Raw genomic sequence first — 24,025 nt, forward strand, 5'->3', positions numbered from 1 at the left:
TTTCCAATAAAGAAGATTAATTGAACACCCCTAGGGAGTTTAGTATGCTTGTTTGTTTTGTTTTTTATGTTGTCAATGCCTATGAGCAGACAGCTTCTTTAGATATCTTTAGCTCTTTCCTAGAAGATTTGGCAAACAGGGCAATTTGAAGACTTTTTTTTTTTTTTTTTTTTTTTTTTTGAGGTGGAGTCTCGCTCTGTCGCCGAGGCTGGAGTGCAGTGGCGCAATCTAGGCTCACTGCAAGCTCCGCCTCCCGGGTTCATGCCATTCTACTGCCTCAGCCTCCCGAGTAGCTGGGACTACAGGTGCCCGCCACCACGCCCGGCTAAGTTTTTTGCATTTTTAGTAGAGACGGGATTTCACCATGTTAGCCAGAATGGTCTTGATCTCCTGACCTCGTGATCCACCCACCACAGCCTCCCAAAGTGCTGGGATTACAGGCGTGAGCCACCATGCCTGGCCCTTTTCTTGTAAATTTAAGTTCCTTATAGATTCTAGATATTAGACCTTTGTCAGATGCATAGTTTGCAAATATTTTCTCTCATTCTGTAGGTGGTCTGTTTACTCTGTCGATAGTTTCTTTTGCTATGCAGAAGCTCTTTAGTTTAATTAAGTCCCACTTGTCAGTTTTTGTTTTTGTTGCAATTGCTTTTTGGGACTTAGTCATAAATTCTTTGCCAAGGCTGATGTCCAGAATGGTATTTCCTAGGTTTTCTTCTAGGAGTTTTGGGCTTTTTATAGTTTTCAGTTTTACATTTAAGTCTTTTATCCATCTTGAGTTGATTTTTGTATATGGTGAAAGGAAGGGGTCCAGTTTCAATCTTCTGCATATGGCTAGCCAGTTATCCCAGCACCATTTATTGAATACAGAGTCCTTTTCCCATTGCTTGTTATTGTTGACTTTATTTAAGATCAGGTTATTGCAGGTGTGTGGCTTTGTTTCTGGATTCTCTATCCTGTTACATTGGTCTGCATGCCTATTTTTGTACCGGTATCTGATGTTTTGGTTATTGTAGCCTTGCAGTATAGTTCGAAGTCAGGTAGTGTGATGCCTCTGGCTTTGTTTTTCTTGCTTAGGATTGCTTTGGCGATTCAAGTTTTTTTTCTTTTTTTTTTTTTGTTGTTGTTGTTTTACATGGATTTCAAAAGAGTTTTTTTCTCCTAACTCTGTGAAAAATGATGTTGGTAGTTTGACAGCAATAGTATTGAATCTGTAAATTGTTTTGGGGAGTATGGCCATTTTAACAATATTGATTCTTCCTGTGTATGAACATGGAATGTCTTCCCATTTGTTTGTGTTGTCTCTGATGCCTTTCAGCAGTGGTTTGTAATTCTCATTGTAGAGATGTTTCACTTCCTTGGTTAGCTGTATTCCTGGATATTTCATTCTTTTTGTGGCTATTGTAAATGAGATTGTGTGTTTGATTTGGCTGTTAGCTTGGTTGTTATTGGTGTATAGACATGCTACTGATTTTTATACATTGAATTTGATACTGAAACTTTACTGAAGTTGTTTTGTCGCTTCTAGAAGTCTTTTGGTGGAGTCTGTGGGGTTTCTAGGTATAGCATCATATCATCTGTGAAAAGAGATAGTTTGACGTCCTCTCTTCCTGTTTGGATGCCTTTTATTTCTTTCTCTTGCCTGATTGCACTGGCTATAACTTCCAGTGCTATGTTGAATAAGAGTGCTGAGACAGAGCATCCTTGCCTTGTCTTAGTTCTCAAGGGGAATGCTTACAGCTTTTGCCCATTCAGTATGATGTTGGCTATGGGTTTGTCATAGATGGCTTTTATTATGTTGTGGTATGTTCCTTCAATACCTAGTTTATTGAGAATTTTTACCGTGAAGGGATGTTGAATTTTGTTGAAGGCCTTTTCTGCATCTATTGAGATGATCATGTGGTTTTATTTTTTAGTTCTGTTTATGTGATTAATTCCCTATATTGATTTGTGTATGTTGAACCATCCTTGCATCTGGGAATAAAGCCTGTATGATTCTGGTAAATTAACTTCTTGATGCTGCTAGATTTTGGTTTGCTAGTTTTTGGGTTTTTGGTTGAGGGTTTTTGCATCTATTTTCATCAGGGATATTGGCCTGAAGTTTTTTTGTTTCATTGTGTCCCTGCCAGGTTTTGTATCATAATGATGCTAACTTCATAGAATGAGTTGGGGAAGAGGCCCTCCTCCTTATTTAAAAATAATTTCAGTAGGATTTGTACCGGCTGTTTGTACATGAAGACCATTTTAGACATAATGTTGATTCTAGGGCTAGAGTGTCAGGATAAAAAGACGTGGATGACTAGTGGATGAGCAACCTGGGATTATTTTTAATTGTTTCACACATAAAGTGTGAGATTGATGTGCAACAATAAGACATCAATTATGTCATTTATTTGTAGAACAAACATAAATTGTGCAACTGATGTGCAACAATAAGACATCAATTATGTCATTTATTTGTAGAACAAACATAAATTGTGCAACTTTGTAGAGTGCTCTTTTTGGTCTGGCTTAACATCTATTGCATGTGGTTTGCCAAAAGGTTCGGTGACTTCACATCCTGATTTTATCCTGTGATTTTGTAAATTCTTCTTAGGGGTTCATGTGGGATGTGGCTGAGGAACTGAAAGCTATGTTGGTGTTTGCTGAACATCGATACTATGGAGAGTCTCTCCCCTTTGGTGACAACTCATTCAAGGTAAAGATACTTTTTACTTTTAAGTTACAAGTTTTTTCTTTTCAATTTAGAATTGTTTCTAAATTACATGCCCCACTGTGAGATAACTTTAATTTGAAATGTCTAAAAGCTCAATAGTTTATATTTAATAGTTTCTTTTGAGATACAATTTGAACAGATTGAGGTTTTTTTTTAGCCATTTTATTATAATTCTTAATGTTAATCAGTTTTTAACTCTGTGTGCCTCAGAAAGTTAAATTTTACTCTGTGGCTGCAGAGACAGTACAGGGAGCTTTTTATTATTTCAAAATTATCAGTAAACAATTCCGCTTTATAAATTGTACACTTAAATTATTGAGCCTGCCACTGGAAAAAATATAATGAGCATAACAAATTTATCTGATAAGATGTTTTTAATGTAATAAAATCAATAAAATAAGGACAAATAAGCTGTACGATGCGTTAAGGCCAACTGGCCCCTTGGACTCCCTTTCAGCCTTTCCTGTTCTCACAGGAGCTTTGGCCTTTGTCACAGACTCTACCTAATAAACCAGGACACTTTTTCTTCAACTGAGTCATTCATGTACTACTAGCCTCGTGACTTTGGCTATATTAATTTGCCACATGTACTATTGTTTACTTAATATTTTTCTGTAATCAACTCACTTTTTAAACTTAGCATTATCTTAACCAAGGGCTGTATGTACTGGTTATTCTTTCCAAATTACACTAAAATGAAGCAATAAATGTTCCATTAAAAATGTTTATGTGTTTCCTAATACCACCAGTGTATACATACGCTTTTGGGAACTCTCAGCTAGAAGGACTTGGGGCCAGTCCTTTACTAGGCTGCCTGTTTTGAAAGGAGTTTTTATTCTTAAAAAGGAGGTTTTACTATCTCATATTATAAATAAATGCATGAGTAAAATTAAGTAAAAATGTTGTGTTATAAATAGAAAGTGGGACGATTTAATGATATTTGTTGAGCTGTATGGGAAATTCTATTCTTTAGGTTGGTATTTTGCGTGAATATCTGATTAAGGGACTTGACAAGTCCTGAAACCATTGGGAAGCAGTCAGCTTGTTGTAGATAGAGCATAACTTCCTCTCCTAGGTTCCTATGATTGATACTGTGCTAGCAAAATGGAGCCAGGGGCTCTTTTTGATATACTTCTTTCCCTTTGTGTGCTCACAGAATATGTCAGTAGCATGAGGGATATTACAGATATTATGCAAGGATTAGAAAATAAATGCACTCAACTGTACAGAGTGCCATAAAAACTGGAAGTAAAGGATAGTGACAGACAGGGAGAGAGGAGGTAAGAAGGCATACATCTTGGAAGAGGGGGGAAGCTAAAGGAGTAGGTGGCATATATAGGAGATAGGAAAGATGGGATCTATGTGATTCAGTAATATGCCAGATGATGGAAGAAATCAGGATGGTGAGACCAAAGCATGAAAGTCAAACAGGGTAGCCTAATAGAGGTATGTAGTTGTATTAGTTGTCTAGTAAAGATGTACCTCAAACCTTATGGCTTAAAACAGCAATAAACATCTATTACTTTATAGTTTCCATGGGTGAAGAATTAGGAGTGGTTTAGCTAGGTGGTTCTGTTTCAGGGGGTCTCATGAGGTTAGGATGTCAGCTGGTGCTGCAGTCATCTGAAGGCTTGACTGGGGCTGGAGAGCCTCTCATGTGGAGGATTATTCACATACGGGATAAAACTGGTGCTGAATGTTGACAAGAGGCTGCAGTTAAGGGCCTACTTGAGTTCATTATGAGGCAGCTAATTTCCCTCAAAGTTGGCAATGCAGGAGAGCAAGGTGGAAGCTGCAGTGTTTTTTTAATGACCTAACCTTGGTAGTCACGTATCATTATTTCTGCCCCATTCTATTCATTAGAACCAAGTAATTAAATCCCATCCAAGTTCAAAGGGAGTGGAATTAGGCTTCACCTTTTAAAGGAAGGAGTGTCAAGAATTTGCAGACCTATTTTAAAAGACCTTCTTAGCCTTCTCAGCTCAGCAGGACACTGGGCTTCACCTTCTGCAGTAGGGAAATTGTCTTCATGTAGAGAGCAGGATGTTTATGAAACTTAACATTATGAGTTTTCCTTTTCTCAAAGATCAATGTTTCATGTTGCCTGTTTTCCAATACCTGAAAAAGTTTTTTTTTCTTTCCAATTTTATAATTGTTTAAAATAGGCAGGCTACTTGGTTTCAGTTGTTGATATGGCCAAGGTCATATATAATCTTTCTGATGAAGAAGGGTGAGTTTTATTTTTACTGGTGATTCTTACCTCAATTGTCCACTAGATTTAGTTGATATTTGCCTATGTGGTAGACATTTTAAATGTGCCAAGATTTAAAACAAAAGTTATAACAGTTATCTGTTAAGCTTAGTTTATATTTGATCACATTTGCTATTAAATTTCACCTACAATTTGTTTCTATTGTTTCTACAACCTACTTGCGTGCAGAATACATTATGTTCTTCTACAAACTTAAAATCATTTTCATGAGTTTAAATCCACATAGCTATTGCTTTGACTAGGCATTTTAGCTCAATTGCCTAGAAATTCTATTTAGAGAAAAGCTTATCTGACACTGGCTCTCTTCTGGATCCATGCTATTCCTAAGCTACTATTACGTGCACATTTATACCCATGTTCTTTGTTATTTTTCTTTAGGATTCCAGACACTTGAATTTTCTGACATCAGAACAAGCTCTGGCTGATTTTGCAGAGTTAATCAAACACTTGAAAAGAACAATCCCAGGAGCTGAAAATCAACCTGTCATTGCCATAGGAGGCTCCTATGGTGGCATGCTTGCAGCCTGGTTTAGGATGAAATATCCTCATATGGTAGTTGGGTAGGTGCATTTGTACTGGACATGAACGTTTCTTAATGATTATCAAGGGAAACTTAGAGATTCATTTTGGGTAAAACATGTTCCATTCGATTACACTGAGGTTTCTGGCTTCTGTCTCATTAACAGCTGTGTTATTTTTCTCACTATTTTTATTATGTTTCAACTTTAAAACTTGATTTAGATGACATATATATATATTTTTTTTTCTTTTCTTTTTTCTTTCTTTGATTTTCTTGCCATTTAGAGCTCTTGCAGCTTCTGCCCCTATCTGGCAGTTTGAGGATTTAGTACCTTGTGGGGTATTTATGAAGATTGTAACTACAGATTTTAGGAAAAGTGGTCCACATTGTTCAGAGAGCATCCGCAGGTCCTGGGATGCCATTAATCGACTCTCAAATACTGGTAAGCTTTAATTAAGAGAATGGAATTGTGTGTTTTTTTAACCTTTCATTTGTTAAATTCAGTAGTTGTCACTTTTTAAGTAAACATTTTATTAAAGCATAATGTACATGCAGAAAATTATACAAATCAAAATCAAATCAAAATGCGTAGCTTGATGAATTTTCACAAAGCAAGGACACAGTGTAATTAGCATTTAAATCAGTAAAGGGCATTGTCAGCATCTCAGAAATCTCCTCGTGCCTTTTCAGTCACTACCTCCATACCTACCCAGCAAAAACATCCTCACTTCTAGAACCATAGATTAATTTTTACTTGTTCTTAAATGTTTTAGTAATTGGAATTACATAGCATGTCTTTTTTGTGTCTACTGTCTTTTGCTCAGCGCTGCTTGATAGATACATCCATTTGTTTTACTAAGTTGTAGTTTATGTATTCTTGTTGTTCTATGGTGTTCCTATTTATTCATTTAACAGTATCTTAAAAAGGGAGAATAATTCTGAATACTAATTCTGGTAAACTATGAGGATAGGCAACTTGTCTGTCGTGAGATTCTCCAGTTGCTCTGAAAATATCCTGGGAGAAGGGGTATAAAAGATTGAGTTTTCTAAAATACTATGTGAAGAATAAATGATCTGTAAAGCCATCTGTTGACCAGTACTTTTTGGATTCCAACAATATGATTCTATTCCCAGGCAGTGGTTTGCAGTGGCTTACTGGAGCCCTTCATTTATGCAGCCCATTAACTTCTCAGGACATCCAACATTTGAAAGACTGGATCTCCGAAACCTGGGTGAATCTGGCAATGGTGGACTATCCTTATGCATCTAACTTTTTACAGCCTTTGCCTGCTTGGCCTATCAAGGTAACGGGAAAATGTCCTGTCATCATTTTTTAATAACACACTTCTCTTTTTTTTTTTTTAATGTGCATACTCTGACTTTCTGCCTCAGAGAAAGTCCCAGCGACAAAGGGGCTCTGGAGTTGGTCAAACTTGAGCTGGAATCCTGGATTCTGCTACTTTCTGATTATGTGGGCTTGGACATGTTACCTAGCTTGAGCCTCAGTTTCCTCATTTGAAAAACGGAGATAGAATTCATTGATTATAGAGTTGTATGCATTAGAAATAATACCAAAAGTTGCTGTTAATGGAATAATTACTATGTGCCAAATCCTAGGTTGTGTACTTTGCATGTATAATGTGTTTAATCTTTGTGATATATGTGTAACTTCCATCTATATAATACATGGTTGATGCTTAATAAATGGCAGTCATTATCATGGCACTATGGTCTAGTCAGTTGCGAAAGCATTGTAAGTACTACCCTCAGTGTGAAGAGTGACCCCATGCAGCACAGTAGAGTAGAAAGAACATCAAATTAGATTCTGAAAGTGAGGTTTTGGTCCAGAACTGCTGCTTCACTTACCAACTGTGTGATCTCAGGCAAGGTGCGTTTCTTTCCCCATCCCCTATCTTCCTCTGTAGAATGGAATACCAGTACTTACATACCAAATAGGATTGTGCTGAGAATCTAATAAAATGTTGGATGTGAAACACTTTGGAAAGTAAAAGGACACATTACAGTATAAATTTTAGGGTTCTTTTCATGTCGAAATTCTTTATGGTGTATGTTCATTTTAAGCATTTCTTTGTAAAGAACTTTCCTTTTAGTTTTAAAAACAAAGGCTGGCCAACTTGATGGTTAAATTTAGAGAATATAACCAACTCTTCAGCTAGAATGAGTGTTGGAAGTGAAAATAGAATTGGGGATATAGAGCCGGGTTTCAAATGCACTTTTAATTTAACCACCTCTTTGAATTATTATATGTATACCTTGCTTAAAAATTTGTAACTTAAACAAGTTCATTTGCTATTGTTTTTCTTCATTTAAAAAGTAGAACGACCAGTGAGTGTCTTGTATATAGCAGGCCAGAGGTAAATGTATATTGAATTAGATTGAATTTTGACAATACGAAGTTGTTGAAAAGAGCAGATCATGTTTTATGTTAGAAAACCTAATTCTAGATCCCTGAGGAATCGCCACACTGATTTCCACAATGGTTGAACTAGTTTACAGTCCCACCAACAGTGTAAAAGTGTTCCTATTTCTCCACATCCTCTCCAGCACCTGTTGTTCCCTGACTTTTTAATGATGGCCATTCTAACTGGTGTGAGATGGTATCTCACTGTGGTTTTGATTTGCATTTCTCTGATGGCCAGTGATGATGAGCATTTCTTCATGTGTTTTTTGGCTACATAAATGTCTTCTTTTGAGAAGTGTCTATTCATGTCCTTTGCCCACTTTTTGATGGGCTTGTTTGTTTTTTTCTTGTAAATTTGATTGAGTTCATTGTAGATTCTGGATATTAGCCCTTTGTCAGATGAGTAGGTTGCAAAAATTTTCTCCCATTCTGTAGGTTGCCTGTTCACTCTGATGGTAGTTTCTTTTCCTGTGCAGAAGCTCTTTAGTTTAATTAGATCCCATTTGTCAATTTTGGCTTTTGTTGCCATTGCTTTTGGTGTTTTAGACATGAAGTCCTTGCCCATGCCTATGTCCTGAATGGTATTGCCTAGGCTTTCTTGTAGGATTTTAATGGTTTTAGGTCTAACATTTAAGTCTTGAATCCATCTTGAATTAATTTTTGTATAAGGTGTAAGGAAGGGATCCAGTTTCAGCTTTCTACATATGGCTAGCCAGTTTTCCCAGCACCATTTATTAAATAGGGAATCCTTTCCCCATTTCTTGTTTTTATCAGGTTTGTCAAAGATCAGATAGTTGTAGATATGCGGCATCATTTCTGAGGGCTCTGTTCTGTTCCATTGATCTATGTCTCTGTTGTGGTACCAGTACCATGCTGTTTTGGTTACTGTAGCCTTGTAGTATAGTTTGAAGTCAGGTAGCGTGATGCCTCCAGCTTTGTTCTTTTGGCTTAGGATTGACTTGGCGATGCGGGCTCTTTTTTGGTTCCATATGAACTTTAAAGTAGTTTTTTCCAATTCTGTGAAGAAAGTCATTGGTAGCTTGATGGGGATGGCATTGAATCTATAAATTACCTTGGGCAGTATGGCCATTTTCACAATATTGATTCTTCCAACCCATGAGCATGGAATGTTCTTCCATTTGTTTGTATCCTCTTTTATTTCATTGAGCAGTGGTTTGTAGTTCTCCTTGAAGAGGTCCTTCACATCCCTTGTAAGTTGGATTCCTAGGTATTTTATTCTCTTTGAAGCAATTGTAAATGGGAGTTCACTCATGATTTGGCTCTCTGTTTGTCTGTGATTGGTGTACAAGAATGCTTGTGATTTTTGTACATTGATTTTGTATCCTGAGACTTTGCTGAAGTTGCTAATCAGCTTAAGGAGATTTTGGGCTGAGACAATGGGGTTTTCTAGATATACAATCATGTCATCTGCAAACAGGGACAATTTGACTTCCTCTTTTCCTAATTGAATACCCTTTATTTCCTTCTCCGGCCTGATTGCTCTGGCCAGAACTTCCAGCACTATGTTGAATAGGAGCGGTGAGAGAGGGCATCCCTGTCTTGTGCCAGTTTTCAGAGGGAATGCTTCCAGTTTTTGCCCATTCAGTATGATATCGGCTGCAGGTTTGTCATAGATAGCTCTTATTATTTTGAGATACGTCCCATCAATACCTAATTTATTGAGAGTTTTTAGCATGAAGTGTTGTTGAATTTTGTCAAAGGCCTTTTCTGCATCTATTGAGATAATCATGTGGTTTTTGTCTTTGGTTCTGTTTATATGCTGGATTACATTTATTGATTTGCGTATGTTGAACCAGCGGTGCATCCCAGGGATGAAGCCCACTTGATCATGGTGTATAAGCTTTTTGATGTGCTGCTGGATTCTGTTTGCCAGTATTTTATTGAGGATTTTTGCATCAATGTTCATCAAGGATATTGGTCTGAAATTCTCCCAGCCATCCCATTACTGGGTATATACCCAAAGGACTATAAATCATGCTGCTATAAAGACACATGCACACGTATGTTTATTGCAGCACTATTCACAATAGCAAAGAGTTGGAACCAACCCAAATGTCCAACAACGATAGACTGGATTAAGAAAATGTGGCACATATACACCATGGAATACTATGCAGCCATAAAAAATGATGGGTTCATGTCCTTTGTAGGGACATGGATGAAACTGGAAAACATCATTCTCAGTAAACTATCGCAAGGACAAAAAACCAAACACCGCATGTTCTCACTCATAGGTGGGAATTGAACAATGAGAACACATGGACACAGGAAGGGGAACATCACACTCCAGGGACTGTTGTGGGGTCGGGGGAGGGGGGAGGGACAGCCTTAGGAGATATACCTAACGTTAAATGACGAGTTAATGGGTGCAGCAAATCAACATGGCACATGGATACATATGTAACAAACCTGCACGTTGTGCACATGTACCCTAAAACCTAAAGTATAATAATAAAAAATAAATAAATAAATAAATAAAAAGAAAACCTAAATCAATAGGCCTGGCATGGTGGCTCATGCCTGTAATCCCTGCACTTTGGGAGGCCAAGGTGGGAGGATTGCTTGAGGCTAGAAGTTTGAGACCCACATGGGCAACATAGTGAGATCTCATCTTTACAAAAAATCAAAAAAATTAGCAGGGCATAGTGGTGCCTGCCTGTAGTTCCAGCTACTTGGGAGGCTGAGGCAGGATGATTGCTTAGGGCTGCAGTGAGCTGTGAGCCTGGGCGACAGAGCTAGATCCTGCCTCGAAAAAAGAAAAGAAAACCTGGATCAAAATGATAAGGAAAAACTAAATCTGAACTAGTTCATCTCCATAAACATCTGTGTGCTAGTAATGCTTTATCTGTCCATATTACTTTACTATTTACAAAGCACTTTCATGTATGCTGTCTCACTAAATTCTTTTAAAAGTACTGTGTAGGAAAAGAGCTATAATCCAAGATTTATGGAGAAGAAATTAAAGCTCAACTAAGAGGTGGTAGAAGTAGGATTTGAACTTGGGTCTTCACTGTTCAGAGCCTATGATCATCTACTGCATTGCACTGGATTAGGAGGAAACTTGACTGAGGGTTGAGGGGACCATTGTTCACAGGGTAACATCTATCAGATTTAACTCTATATCTATCTGTGTACAAGGTGAGAATTACATTTGTATCTTTATTCTCACTTGAAGAATGAATGAGTTGTCAGATGATAAAAACATATGGGGAATTCTCTCGTTATTTAGAACAGAGGTTGAGAAACTTTCTCCATTTAAAGGGCTATATTTTTAGGCTTTGTGAGCCATATGGTTTCTTTTTTTTTTTTTTTTTTTTTTTTGAGACGGAATCTTGCTCTGTCGCCCAGGCTGGAGTGCAGTGGCGCAGTCTTGGCTCACTGCAAGCTCCGCCTCCCGGGTTCACGCCATTCTCCTGCCTCAGCCTCTCCGAGTAGCTGGGACTACAGGCGCCCGCCACCACGCCCGGCTAATTTTTTGTATTTTTAGTAGAGATGGGGTTTCACCATGGTCTCGATCTCCTGACCTCATGATCTGCCCGCCTCGGCCTCCCAAAGTGCTGGGATTACAAGCATGAGCCACAACTCTGCAGCTGTAGCATGAAAGTAGCCATAGATAATACATAAACAAATGAGGATGGCTGTCTCCAATAATAACTTATTTATAAAAATAGGCAGTGGGCTGGATTTGGCCTGGGGTTTGTACTTTGCCAACCGCTTACCTAGAAAAAGGCTGGAGAAATATAGCTGTTTAATGTTAGTTGGTGTACCACAATTTGGAGTAGTAAGCAGTCTAACTGGTTTTCTCCCTACCTCTTTAATGTTCATTTTGGGATATTTTGCTGTTCAGTCTTACATGTGAATAAATATTTTATCCTTTGTTCTTCTAAATTATTACTCAAAAACCAGCAGAGTATACCTCAAATATTTTGTCATCTATTTTTGATTTACTGCAATTCTTTTATCCTTTATATATATGCATTATAACAGTTTATTTTTAAGGTAAGATATCTTTAGGTCTTTCCCTCACAATCACCCTTTACTTCTTTTATCCAGGATTAATTCTTGTCATTCTCTTCAGTTATTTCTTACTGACATTATCCTTTCTCTTGACAGATCAAGGAATTCTTGATTGCTTGTATTTATAATTCTGTTTCCAGCCTGCACCCCACCAGAAGTAATCTTATCTCTTGCCCCTTGCTTGAGAAATTCCATTGCCTGTGTTTCCAATTTCTTTTTTTTTTTTTTCCAATTTCATCCTATAGTTAGTTAGTCTGATTTTCAGAATTTTTCCACTACATCTCCCTCCCAAACTTGTAGCTTCAGATCACTTTCTTTCACTGTTCATTCTATTTCTCCTTTTTTGACCCCCCTCTGTGTTCTCCCAACCCACTAATCCCTGGAACACTACCCAGTTGGGGACCGCTCTTTCACTTGGATAGTTCCATTTAACCAGAACTCCTCCTCCCTCTGATACACTTCCTCCTTTTTAAAGGGCTGACAAACAGGCGTCCTTTTCTGAGTCTGTAACTCAGGCTTAGAATGGTGAGATAATATGTAACAGTTGGGTTATGAAAAAAAGCAGGTGATTTCCAATTCTGTCTGGGACCTTGTACAGTTCTGAAGGATCCATGGGCAGCAACTAAATGCCATTTTCCGTGTCAATTCAAGTATCGTTCCTTTTAATTTGTCTTTGGGCTTTGCACACTCAGACTCCATTTGCTTTTGTTTACTGTTAACAGAAGCTGCAACATTCATGCAGAAATAATCATGGACTTGGCTTGTAGAACACAAGGAAGAAGAGAAAAGGGAAACAGAAAACCCCTCTGTCATTTGACTGTTCTGTCAGCATGAAAATTACTAGGTTTCTTCTCAGCTTAAAGAGCAATTTTAAAGGATGCTGTGATTTGTTAGTTTTGGAATCACATTTCAGCTGATAACTTCTCAAATATTTCAGCATACGCTTCTGTGCATCTAGATAGATATAGTGAAATAATGACATAAGATGGAAAAATCTCTTCCGTTTGTCTTGGTGTTTGGTAATGTATGCGACCTCTCTGGGTGGTTTAAGCGGTTTAGGTGCATTCTATGAAAAGGGAGCTTTTAATGACAAAACTAATGTGATTATCTGAGTGAATGTGAGAGGGGTATTGAAGCCTTAGAGAAAGAAAATCTGTTAGAAAAGCTGAATGTATCTGCTTAATCCTTTCTCTAATGTGGATGGACCATGCTCTGAGAGGAGATTGGTCTTTTTTTTTTCCCCCACCTATCTTCTTTCCTTCCTCTGTTAAAAAATTTTCTTTGACCCCCTTTGCCTTCTCTTATTTAAATGTGTACTCTCATAGGTAGGAACACTTAAAACTTTTAAACAAATCATTATCTTTACTTTGTCTGGTGCATGTGGGATTAAAGAGCAGAACTGAAATACTTGGTTGCAGATCTGATTAGTTTGGTAGTAAGGTTGCATGAATGTCCTATTTTCTCAACTATTTCTATACACTTAAAAACTGGAATGAGTAAAATGGACTTTCTAATGCTCTTTCTGTTTCCTGAATGTTCATATTTATTCTAGGAAATGCCTTGTATCACTCTACTATTTTACAGTTGTTTGTTTTTTTTTTTACTATTACATACTTTTAAGGTTTTATTATTTCATATTGCCACAAAATTCATTCTAAGTTTTTGCCAAAACAAATAAACCTAGAAAAATATAAAGATGATCTAAGAATTAGAAAAATTGTTTTAAAAAATTAAGCATGAGACAGCAGGTGTATTTAAGCATTGTTTGTGTTGTTATTTTTCTTTTAGCTTTTAGTTGAATACATGCAATATAGTTATAATGGTTGGAAGCTCCAGAGAGTCTGCATTTGTGTTTTTTTCTTTTCTTTTCTTTCTTTCTTTTTTTTTTTTTTTTAGATGGAGTCTCGCTCTGTCTCCCAGGCTGGAGTGCAATGGCATGATCTCGGCTCACTGCAACCTCTGCCTCCCGGGTTCAAGTGATTCTCCTGCCTTAGCCTCCCAAGTAGCTGGGATCACAGGTGCCCACCACTGCACCTAATTTTTGTATTTTTAGTAGAGATGGGGTTTCACCATGTTGGCCAGGCTGGTTTCGAACTCCTGATCTCAGGTGATCCACCCGCCTCAGCCTCCCAAAGTGCTGGGTTTACAGGCGTGAGCCACCGTGCCCGGCCTCTCTCTCTTTCTTTCTTTCTTTCATTTTTTTAAGAGAGAAGGTCTCATTCTGTCACCCAGGCTGGAGTGCAATGGCATGATTATAGCTCACTGCAGCCTCGAACTCCTGGGCTCAAGGGATCCTCCCGCTTAAGCCTCCTGAGTAACTGGGATTACTAGAGTCTGTATTTGAATCCCAGTTCTGCCACTTCCTTGCTGTGTGGTTTTGGGCAAGTTTCTTAACCTCTCTGTGCTGTAGTTTCCTCATTTGCAAAATGTGTATAATAACAATTGTAATGCTTATTAGGGTTGTTATGAGTATTTCATAGCATCTGGTATAAAGTAAAAGCACTAAATTGATGCTAGTTATAAATAATAATAGCTATTATTATTATGTAATATTGGGAAACCAGATGATTATAACAGGACTTTGTGGTTGACGTCTGGGTTGAGACCTATATTCATAGTGCTTTTTTTTTTTTTTTTTTTTCCCACATCAGACAGTTAATGTGCCGATAGCATAACCAGGTTTGAGGGCGGTCCATTTCACATGTGAGCATGAAAGCCCAATCATACGCTTCCTACATTCATGGTTTTTAAATTGTGTATCTGTAGCCAGACCTCGGAGCTTGTTTTCTCTTCTGTGAAATGGGAATGATCATTATACATTATATCGTGCTATCTTGGTTATTGTGAGGAAAGAACTTGCCCTGCCCTCAAAGAATATTCAGTAGTTGTACTAGCAACCTCAGTCCCAGCTATTCACATTTCAGCGCATTTACAGCATGCGTAGGAATGACACACCTTATGTAGAAATTGTTTAGAAGAAGCCGTTTGCTAGGGCTCACAAAATAAATAGAAAGTAAGTTCAGGGATACCTGGGAGTTGAGTATTTTGGACAGAGATGGTTGGCCAAGACTCTTTCCTTGTTGTTTGATTGTATCACAGCCTCTATGTAAACAATCAACAGGCCAAGTGCTTGCTTTTGTCACATGGGTAATATCTGCACATTATCAGGATTAAGCTAAAGTATTATATGAGGTTGAGACAAAATTGTTGATATTTGACTGTTTTTGACTTATAAATGTGAGAATTTCATATGGTTCAATTTAATATTTATATATTTTATGCATCCTACAGTTATTTGATAAAAGTATGTGAATATCTCCTTTTAAACTACTCATTTTTTTTTTTAAGAGATGGAGTCTCACTCACTCTGTCACCCAAGCTAGAGTGCAGTGGTATGATCGTAGCACTGGAGCCTAGAACTCCTGATTGAAGCAATCCTCCCACCTCAGCTTCCTGAGTAGCTGAGACTACAGGCACGTGCCATCACACCTGGCTAATTTTTTAATGTTTTGTAAAGATGAGGTCTTGATATATTGCCCAGGCTGGTCTTGCACTCCTGGACTTAAGCGATCCTACTGCCTGGGCCTCCCAAAGTGCTGGGATTACAGGCATGAACCACTGTGCCTGGCCTTGAGTTACTGTAGTCTTTAAATAAGCATGGGAATAGTGCCGAGGTCTGGCTAATATGACTTCAGTATTTTTTTGAAACTTCATTCACTCTGCTACCAAAATTGTTAAGGAAGTGCAAAGAGATATTAGAGATTCTGTTTTTTAATGCTAGAGGATGATGCTTGGACTCACAAAATCTTTGAGTTAGAAAGGAAATTTAGAGTTACCTAAAATAAAATTTCCATAGTAAATTTGCAAATATTTTGCAAAAAAATTTTAAGTGACATTTTTCAGGCTTTCTATCTAGCATAGTAGTAGAATTAAAAATCAGCACTTCCTTCCTATAAGGCAGTTTGACAGGATGTACCAAGGGCCTTAAACATGTTGATCTCTTTTAAGCCAGTAATTTAAGAATTTATCTCAAGAAAACAATTAAGAATATAGGAAAGATTTGGCCCCAAGGGTGTTTATTATAGCCTTATTTGTAATGATGAAAGGTGGGGAATGGCCCAATTTTAGGGTTGCTTCAGCTGTTTTTCAGCTCCCCATCCCGATTGCTCTCTTCTAGATTTTCTAATGTTGGTCGGTGCCCTTCGTAAGTTGTGTACAAAGCTGGATCCAGTAATCCAAGGGTGATCGGACCTCACAGAGCATAGTGCCTGGGGAGTGCCCTTAATCTGGACTTGGAATCCCATCATACAGAGGCCAAGTCTCTGACCATGATGTTCTCTCTGTGTAACTGGGGCTGCTGAAACCCAAGTATTGTCAGCCAGTGCCGGTCTCCAGCCATGCTTGTGTCTTTTAAGAAGTGACAGTAACTGCTATTTGTGGAGATGGCTATTCATAGGGACTCCTTTTCTTTGCCTGACAGAGGCCCAGTGTTCTAAGCTCTAAGAGGGGCTCTGATGCCAGCATGTGAGTCACACTCACTTGCTACTGTTCTTTTCCAGAGTTTTGGGCCACTTGTTGCTGCACATCACTACCTCCTCTCCCCCTGCCCAGCTTGCATTGTCGCCCTTCCCCATCTACCATGCTGTGCTTGAACATAAGGCACTTCTCTGCATTCCGTGTGTCTACTCTGTAGTTGTGTGCTGCATTTTGAAAGAGCTGAATCGGCTGTTGGTGTCTAGGTTCAGGAAAGAATGCTGACCAACTGTTGGCAATAGATGGTTTAATATATCTTATGATTCTTTCTTGATTTCCGTATTGTCTTGAGTTATTTCTTATTGGCATATTTCGTAGGAATGTTTTCTGAGAAAAGTGCCATGCAAATGTTAGGTATTTTTTTGACTTACCATGAAAAATCGAGAGTTGCCAAAATAAACACTGTTTTGACTTTTAATTAGCTCTCGGTTTAGCTCAATTCTCTCTTCATGTACATCCTAAACCTGGTATTCCTTATTCTTATGACTTCACAGTTACTTTTGAAAGGTATATCCAATTATTTGAACATCTTAATTTCTGACTTTTCTCACATTCAGCAGTTCTAAAAACTTTTGGCGATGATGCACACTCCATCTTCCTTTGGAAAGTCATATTACATTTGAGCATGTTAAAGGTTCTAAGAAATCCTCTGAGATTATTTAATAATAACAACCAGTCAGGAAAACTTCACATTTGCTAATATACAGTTTCTCAAAACTATTTAACTAGGAAACACTTTTCCACAATACCAATTAACATTCCATGGAAATATTGTTGTGCAGAATATATTTGGGGAGAGGCACTGAATTTTCCTGAAAATTCATTTTCTCTTTTACAGTTTTCCTTTTTTTTTTTTTTCCCACTGGCAGCTGGTGCCAGGCAGAACTGTGATGAAGGGCTGGGTTTGGTTGCATCCTTTCTCAATACCCTCCTTTCCTGACTGGGAGCATGCCCCCAGCCCAGGCCTTGTTATTCCTGCCGCCCAGAATCTCTCTCCCTGAGGTGGGGTGTCTGGGCTCCTTTCCTGGCTTCTTCTCTGGCCTAGTCTCTTTTTTGTCAGGACTAGTCTATTATATATATAATCTTTTCCATATGAAATGGGAAAGGACCAGATTACTGAATTCATGTCAGAGTCAATAGAGATTCAAGCTTACCGGGTTTTCCCTTCCACTGGGGCTATTTGTAGTTTTACATGTGGACACTTCCTAAGCTATGTGTCATAATGGATAAGATGTACATTTCATAACCAGAGACAGCTGGGAACAAATCTAGGCCCTATTATTTACTAACTGAGTGACCTCGAAGATGACTTAACCTAAGAATCAGGTTTTTTTTTTCCATGTAAAATAATGGGCAATCATCTATCTGATAGGGTTCTTTGAAGATTACATGGTGTATTGGTTGGAAACCCAGGGCTTAATAATTACTAGCTGTTGTTGTTAGTATTATTCAGCTATGATTCCATTGCCTGTTATTTTTCTCCAACATTTTATTATGAAAAATTTTAAACGTATGGAAAAGTTAAAATAACTGGACAGTGAACACTCATGAACCTAACATCTAAATTCAATAAATAATATTTTATTATATTTGATTTGTCACATATATATTCACCTATCCATCACTTCATCTGTCTTTTAATTTATCTTATTTTAAAATGAATTTTAAAGTAAATTGCAGACATCTTCCTCTTAAATACTTCAGCTTTATTATCATTAACGAGAGTTCAATATTTGTGTATGGTTCTTCTGGTGGTGGAGGGGTGAAATCTAGATACCACGAAATACACAAACTATATCATTTTTCATGTAACCCTATTAAGATATAGAATATTTCTGTACCCAGGAAAGTTTGCACTGGCTCTGTTTAGCCAGTCCTCACCTTTACTCCTAACCCTGAATATTGTCTGATTTTTATAGCTAGGATTCCAGGCATTTTTTTATAGGATAGTGATAGGAATATTTGGGAGCTGGGGAGTTGCAGCATATGCTTTTTATCACACCACACATGCTGGAACTTGGTATAGTTTTTCCATATGAGATTTTATAAATTTTGCATTTTTATAAAAGTATAGTAATTCATTCAGCAAACATTTACTTACCAGATACCTTGCTAAGTACTGAGGGAGACATTCTGAAATCAAGTAGTGAAGTAGAGCATTACAGAGGCTGTAATAAAAATAGGTACAGGGTATAATGGAGGCACCAAGAAGGTAGAGGTTTAGTTCTTCCCAACTTGGAAACATAGGCAAGGATGGCCTTGAAGAGGACGTGATAATTGAGCTGAGTGTTGTAAAAGATGAGTTGTTCAAAGGCATTAGTGGAGTGGGAGAGGAGTTGGAAAACAGTGTTTCAGGGTGAGCAAGGGCAAAGGGGAAGAATGAGCCTGGTGTGGTGAGGAATGGTTTTCCTAGGCTGGAGCAAAGGCAGCAAAGAGGAAACTAAGAAGGACTTTGCATACTATGCAAATGACTTTGGTTTATTTCTATAGCCTAGGGAGTAATTGAAGAGGTTTATTCATTTATGGAGGGGATTAAACCCAAGAGAGAAATTATTAAACAATGCAGTTAGTAGCTTAAGAATATTTTATGATCAGATCAAAATCATATTTCTTCTTTGTGTTATTAAACTGTCATTTTATATTCATATTCTGACTCTTTCCCCATTTATCTTTCTAAAATGACAGGTAGTGTGCCAGTATTTGAAAAATCCCAATGTATCTGATTCACTGCTGCTGCAGAATATTTTCCAAGCTCTGAATGTATATTACAATTATTCGGGCCAGGTGAAATGCCTGAATATTTCAGAGACAGCAACTAGCAGTCTGGGAACACTGGGTTGGAGCTATCAGGTAAATATGTATAATTTCCCCAAGTGGAACTTACTTTTCACTGATACAGTTGTGCTGTAAAAAAAAATTAGGGTACACAAGATTTTGTCACCTAACCTGGATCCAGTTTTGGGCTCTGTTACCTTATGCTGTGATACTATGGACAAGGTTTCTTGTTCATTCATTTGTTCATTTAATAATCATCAAATATATACTGAGTTCTAACCATGTGTCAGGCACTACTCTAGGTTTCAAAGATACAAAGATAAATAGTACATGATCAAATCTAGTGTAGTAAAAAAGTAAGTAATTAGTATTTCAATAGATCTTGATAAGTCCTACAAAGGAAGCATTTTATAGACACATGAAAGAAAGGGAGTCTAATTTGTCCTTCATCTGCACAATGAGACTAATGATAATAATAAACTTTCCTTCCAGAGTTGTTTTGAGGGTTAAATATTATAATAAATGTGAAATCAAGCAGTTTGCTATGAGGGATATAATCCTGACTTCCATGACTTCTTGGCCAAGTCTTTTTAAGAATAATGAGAGATTATATGGTGCAGAAGTAAAGAACAGGGCTTTGAAGCTGCCTTGCCTGAGTTCAAACCCTGCCTTCACTACTTACCAGCATTATGACTTTGTGTAATTTATTTAACCTCTTTTTGCCTCGTTTTTCTAATTGGATTCTCTCTTGGTTTGCTTGTTAGGCCTGCACAGAAATAGTCATGCCCTTTTGTACTAATGGTGTCGATGACATGTTTGAACCTCACTCATGGAACTTAAAGGAACTTTCTGATGACTGTTTTCAGCTGTGGGGTGTGAGACCAAGGCCCTCCTGGATCACTACTATGTATGGAGGCAAAAACATTAGTTCACACACAAACATTGTTTTCAGGTGAGTTTTTGCTGTCCAAAGATAAACTTCAGTTGGTGGAACATTTGTAGAATATCTGAAAAAATAGAATCAGGGAAATGCTGGACAATATAACAATATAGAATACAACAGTGGTACCTGTCATGTTTTCCTATGCCTTGAAAGATAGGATGCTGAGAAGAGATAGGATTTTTTGCTCTATTACCAATGTGCCTTATGAAAGTCTTAAAAATCAACACCAACCAAATTTTTTAAATATTAAAAAAACTCTCCAGCACAAAATAAAGCATCATCTGTTGTTCTTAATTTGTCTTATTATTGTTATGTTGCTGTTGATGGTAATAAAAAATTTTCAGTATTCAACACTTTTGAAGTGCCCACTTCATTCTGTTCCAAGTACTAAATGAGGCACTTTAAATAAATTACCTGGTTAAATCCTCACAACAACCCTGTGAAGTAGTTTTTATAGCCCCTTTTTTACTGCGAAGGAAACTGAAGGTCACTGTGTCCAATCACTTGCCAAAGCTCATCCAGCTTTGTTTTAGTTACTAAGTGATAAAGCCAGCTTTCTATCATGGCCTGACTACAAATCCCATGTTTGTTTTTCTACATTACACTGTTCCTTAAGAAGTCACATAGCTGCCACCGGTTTACATTAGAGTTAATTGAGCAGACTCTATGTGTATCTGACTGGGACTTCAAAATTTCCATGTTTTGAGTTGAACATTAGGTTGTCAGCTATTAAAATAGCAACGAGTTAATCAAGAATTTCCCCAAGTTTATATAGAAATAGGAGATACTACTACATACCTGTTAACCAGAGCTATTTTTAAAATTGTAAATGTCATTCTTTTAGAAGTTCTTTTATTTGTTTTAGTTTTTATTTTTTGAATAAAAAATCTGTTAAAACTTTATCTTGCATTTTACAGAAGTCTATGAATGATTTTTAAAAGGCATCTCCTTACCCCATGTCGCATTTCTCTGACAGTTGTTAAAGTAGGCAATGGATATATCACCAGCTTGAGCATCAGCATCTTGCAAGGATTTCAGACCAACCAACTACTCACCAAAGAACTTGGCAGCTTTTTAATCTTGTTTTTAATACAATGGTAAATCCACTCTGATGGCAAACTTATCCAGCCAAATCTCCATAACACAATTTGCAAAATTAGTGATTAGCAAATTGGTTAGCTTTGGCATGGAGCTGTGCTTATTTGCCCGTGACAGCCTGGTATTGATACTGGCAACAGAACATTGAGAAGGACAACTTTCACACTGTAAGAAATAGAGTCGGGTGCCCTTCTGCAGGATTGTGTCTGGTGATTGGCATGTGTGACATCACCTTGACAATTCCTTGATGTATCAAGGGCTAGTTTCCTCCAGCCCTTTTATGAGGCACTACTCTGTTCATAAGGGTGGAGCCCCATAACTTAAATGACATATTCCTTGATATATCTCCTCAAGACATTTTCTGTTTCTATTGGAATCTTCCTTTGATTACAAGTTGGTTATTACCATCTGTAGAACCACTTGTACCCAATTCAGCCAACAAAAATGCAAGGAGGCTGGGTGCAGTGGCTCACTCCTGTAATCCCAGCACTTTGGGAGGCCAAGGCAAATGGCTTGCTTGAGCCCAGGAATTCGAGACCAGTCTGGGCAACATGGTGAAACCCCATCTCTACAAAATATACAAAAATTAGTTGGCATGGTGGCATGTGCCTGCAGTCTCAGCTACTCAGGAGGCTGAGGTGGCAGGATGGCTTGAGCCCAGGAGGTGGAAGTTATAGTGAGCTGAGATTGCACCACTACACTCTAGCCTGGGCAATAGAGCCAGACCTTGTCTCAAAAAACAAGCAAACAAAAACCCCCAAAAAACCATAAAAACAAAACAAAACAAAAAAATGAAAAAAATGCAGGGAGACATTTGGGCTGTTGATGTAATCATTTACAGATATCCATAAAGTTGATGAAAGGAGTTTTCTTGGTTCCTACTTGGATGACCTGTGGAGGTTTCATGGTGAATTTCCTTTTCTTTCAAGCAACTGTATCTGGATTCTTTCCCCTTATAATGTTGAACACATGATCCAGTAGCTCCTCATATGTGCAGTCTCTTTCTGACCTACCTCACAGGGCCTATCTGATTACTGAATGAGACAGCATCGTCTTTTTTGCTGTCTTCTTCATCTTCTAGAGCTGTGTCTTTTTTTTTTTTTTTTTTTTTTTTTTGAGACGGAGTCTCACTCTGTCGCCCAGGCTGGAGTGCAGTGGCACAATCTCTGCTCACTGCAACCTCCGCCTCCCAGGTTCACACCATTCTCCTGCCTCAGCCTCCCAAGTAGCTGGGACTACAGGCTCCCACCACCACGCCCAGCTAATTTTTTGTGTTTTTAGTAGAGATGGGGTTTCAACCGTGTTAGCCAGGATGGTCTTGATCTCCTGACCTCGTGATCCATCTGACTCGGCCTCCCAAAATGCTGGCATTACAGGCATGAGCCACCACGCCCGGCTAGAGCTGTGTCTTTAGTATTCCATCCTCACCTGGGAACTTGACATTCTCCTTTTTATTGCCAAGCATAATGTCAAGGTCCTCCTCTGGTTCATCTGGTTCTTGAACATCACTTTCAATCTTAAGATCCTTTACAACTTCTTCAGCTTTATCAGTATCAAATGTCTTTTTTTCTCCTTTTTCTTCTGATTAAAGAAGTTCAAGTCATCTAGAACATCAGAAACGTCTTTTTTCCTACTGTCATCTTCATCGGCTTCTACATCTTTGTCCTCAACTGGTTCTGGTTCCACTTCTTGGGCTGTTTTTTCTCTGTTTGTGTATCCCCTTCCTCATCTAACATAAAGGGATTCTTCTTTTTCTTCTTGCTCATAGTAGGATCAAAAACTGTCTCATCCCCAGACATGGCTGTGGCTCAAGTGGGCTCAGCACATGGGAACTCGGACAGCCCAGCCCCAGGCCCCTGGCAGCATCACTGCTCCTGCCAGTACCTCTCCGACCACTGCGCTCTACAAATTCTTTTAAATAAGAGTCAAATTTGGCCTTTGGTACATAGCCAAAAGCTTTCAGGGATGAGGAGAGCTGTTTGCCTGGAAGTTGACTCTGAGTTTAGGCTAGTGGCACTGCCCACTTTGCAAAAAAAGGCCTCTGACTTATTAGACTTATTCTATTTTCTTTTTTAATTTTTAATTTTAATTTTTAAATTCTGGGGTACATGTGTAGGATGTGCAGGTTTGTTACATAGGTAAATGTGTGCCATGGTGGTTTGCTGCACCTTTTAACCCATCACCTAGATGTTAAATCCAGCATGCATTAACTATTTTTCTTTTTCTTTTGAGATAGAGTTTTGCTCTTGTCACCCAGGCTGGAGTGCAATGGCACGATCTTGGCTCACTGCAACCTCCACCTCCTGGATTCAAGCCATTCTCTTGCCTCAGCTTCCCAAGTAGCTGGGACTACAGCTCACCTGGCTAATTTTTGTATTTTTAGTAGAGATGGGGTTTCACCACGTTGGCGAGGCTGGTCCTGAGCTCCTGACCTCAGGTGATCTGCCTGCCTCGGCCTCCCAAAGTGCTGGGATTACAGGCCTGAGCCACTGCGCCTGGCCTTAGTTGTTTTTCTTAATGCTCTCTTTCCCCCCACTCCACCCACTGACAGGCCCCAGTGTGTGTTGTTCCCCTCCGTGTATCCATGTGTTCTCATTGTTCAGCTCCCACTTATAAATGAGAACATGCAGTGTTTGGTTTTCTGTTCCTGCATTAGTTTGCTGAGGATAATGGCTTCCAGCTCCATCCATGTCCCTACAAAGGACATG

The 24,025-nt window shown here is 38.3% G+C and overlaps 1 protein-coding gene, 1 non-coding gene and 1 pseudogene across 4 annotated transcripts in view; 1 reads left to right on the plus strand and 2 right to left on the minus strand.

The window, feature by feature from the left end:
* The window catches only part of PRCP (prolylcarboxypeptidase), an 80,208-nt gene that overhangs the window by 45,995 nt on the left and 10,188 nt on the right, over window positions 1–24,025 (plus strand). For all 3 annotated transcript variants that reach the window (XM_030828907.1, XM_004093116.3, XM_030828906.1), the window contains 6 exons: window positions 2,597–2,698; window positions 5,367–5,548; window positions 5,793–5,950; window positions 6,643–6,812; window positions 19,187–19,351; window positions 20,041–20,228. In XM_030828907.1, the coding sequence (XP_030684767.1) occupies window positions 2,603–2,698; window positions 5,367–5,548; window positions 5,793–5,950; window positions 6,643–6,812; window positions 19,187–19,351; window positions 20,041–20,228 (959 nt within the window). In that variant the 5' untranslated portion in view covers window positions 2,597–2,602. The remainder of the gene's footprint in view (window positions 1–2,596; window positions 2,699–5,366; window positions 5,549–5,792; window positions 5,951–6,642; window positions 6,813–19,186; window positions 19,352–20,040; window positions 20,229–24,025) is intronic.
* Window positions 14,614–14,714, minus strand: LOC115830575. The gene has a single exon (XR_004026121.1). It is a non-coding gene; the product is annotated as a small nucleolar RNA U13 (small nucleolar RNA).
* LOC115838640 lies at window positions 21,376–23,192 on the minus strand (annotated as a pseudogene).

This window comes from Nomascus leucogenys, chromosome 15 (genome assembly GCF_006542625.1).
Source record: "Nomascus leucogenys isolate Asia chromosome 15, Asia_NLE_v1, whole genome shotgun sequence".
NCBI lineage: Eukaryota > Metazoa > Chordata > Mammalia > Primates > Hylobatidae > Nomascus > Nomascus leucogenys.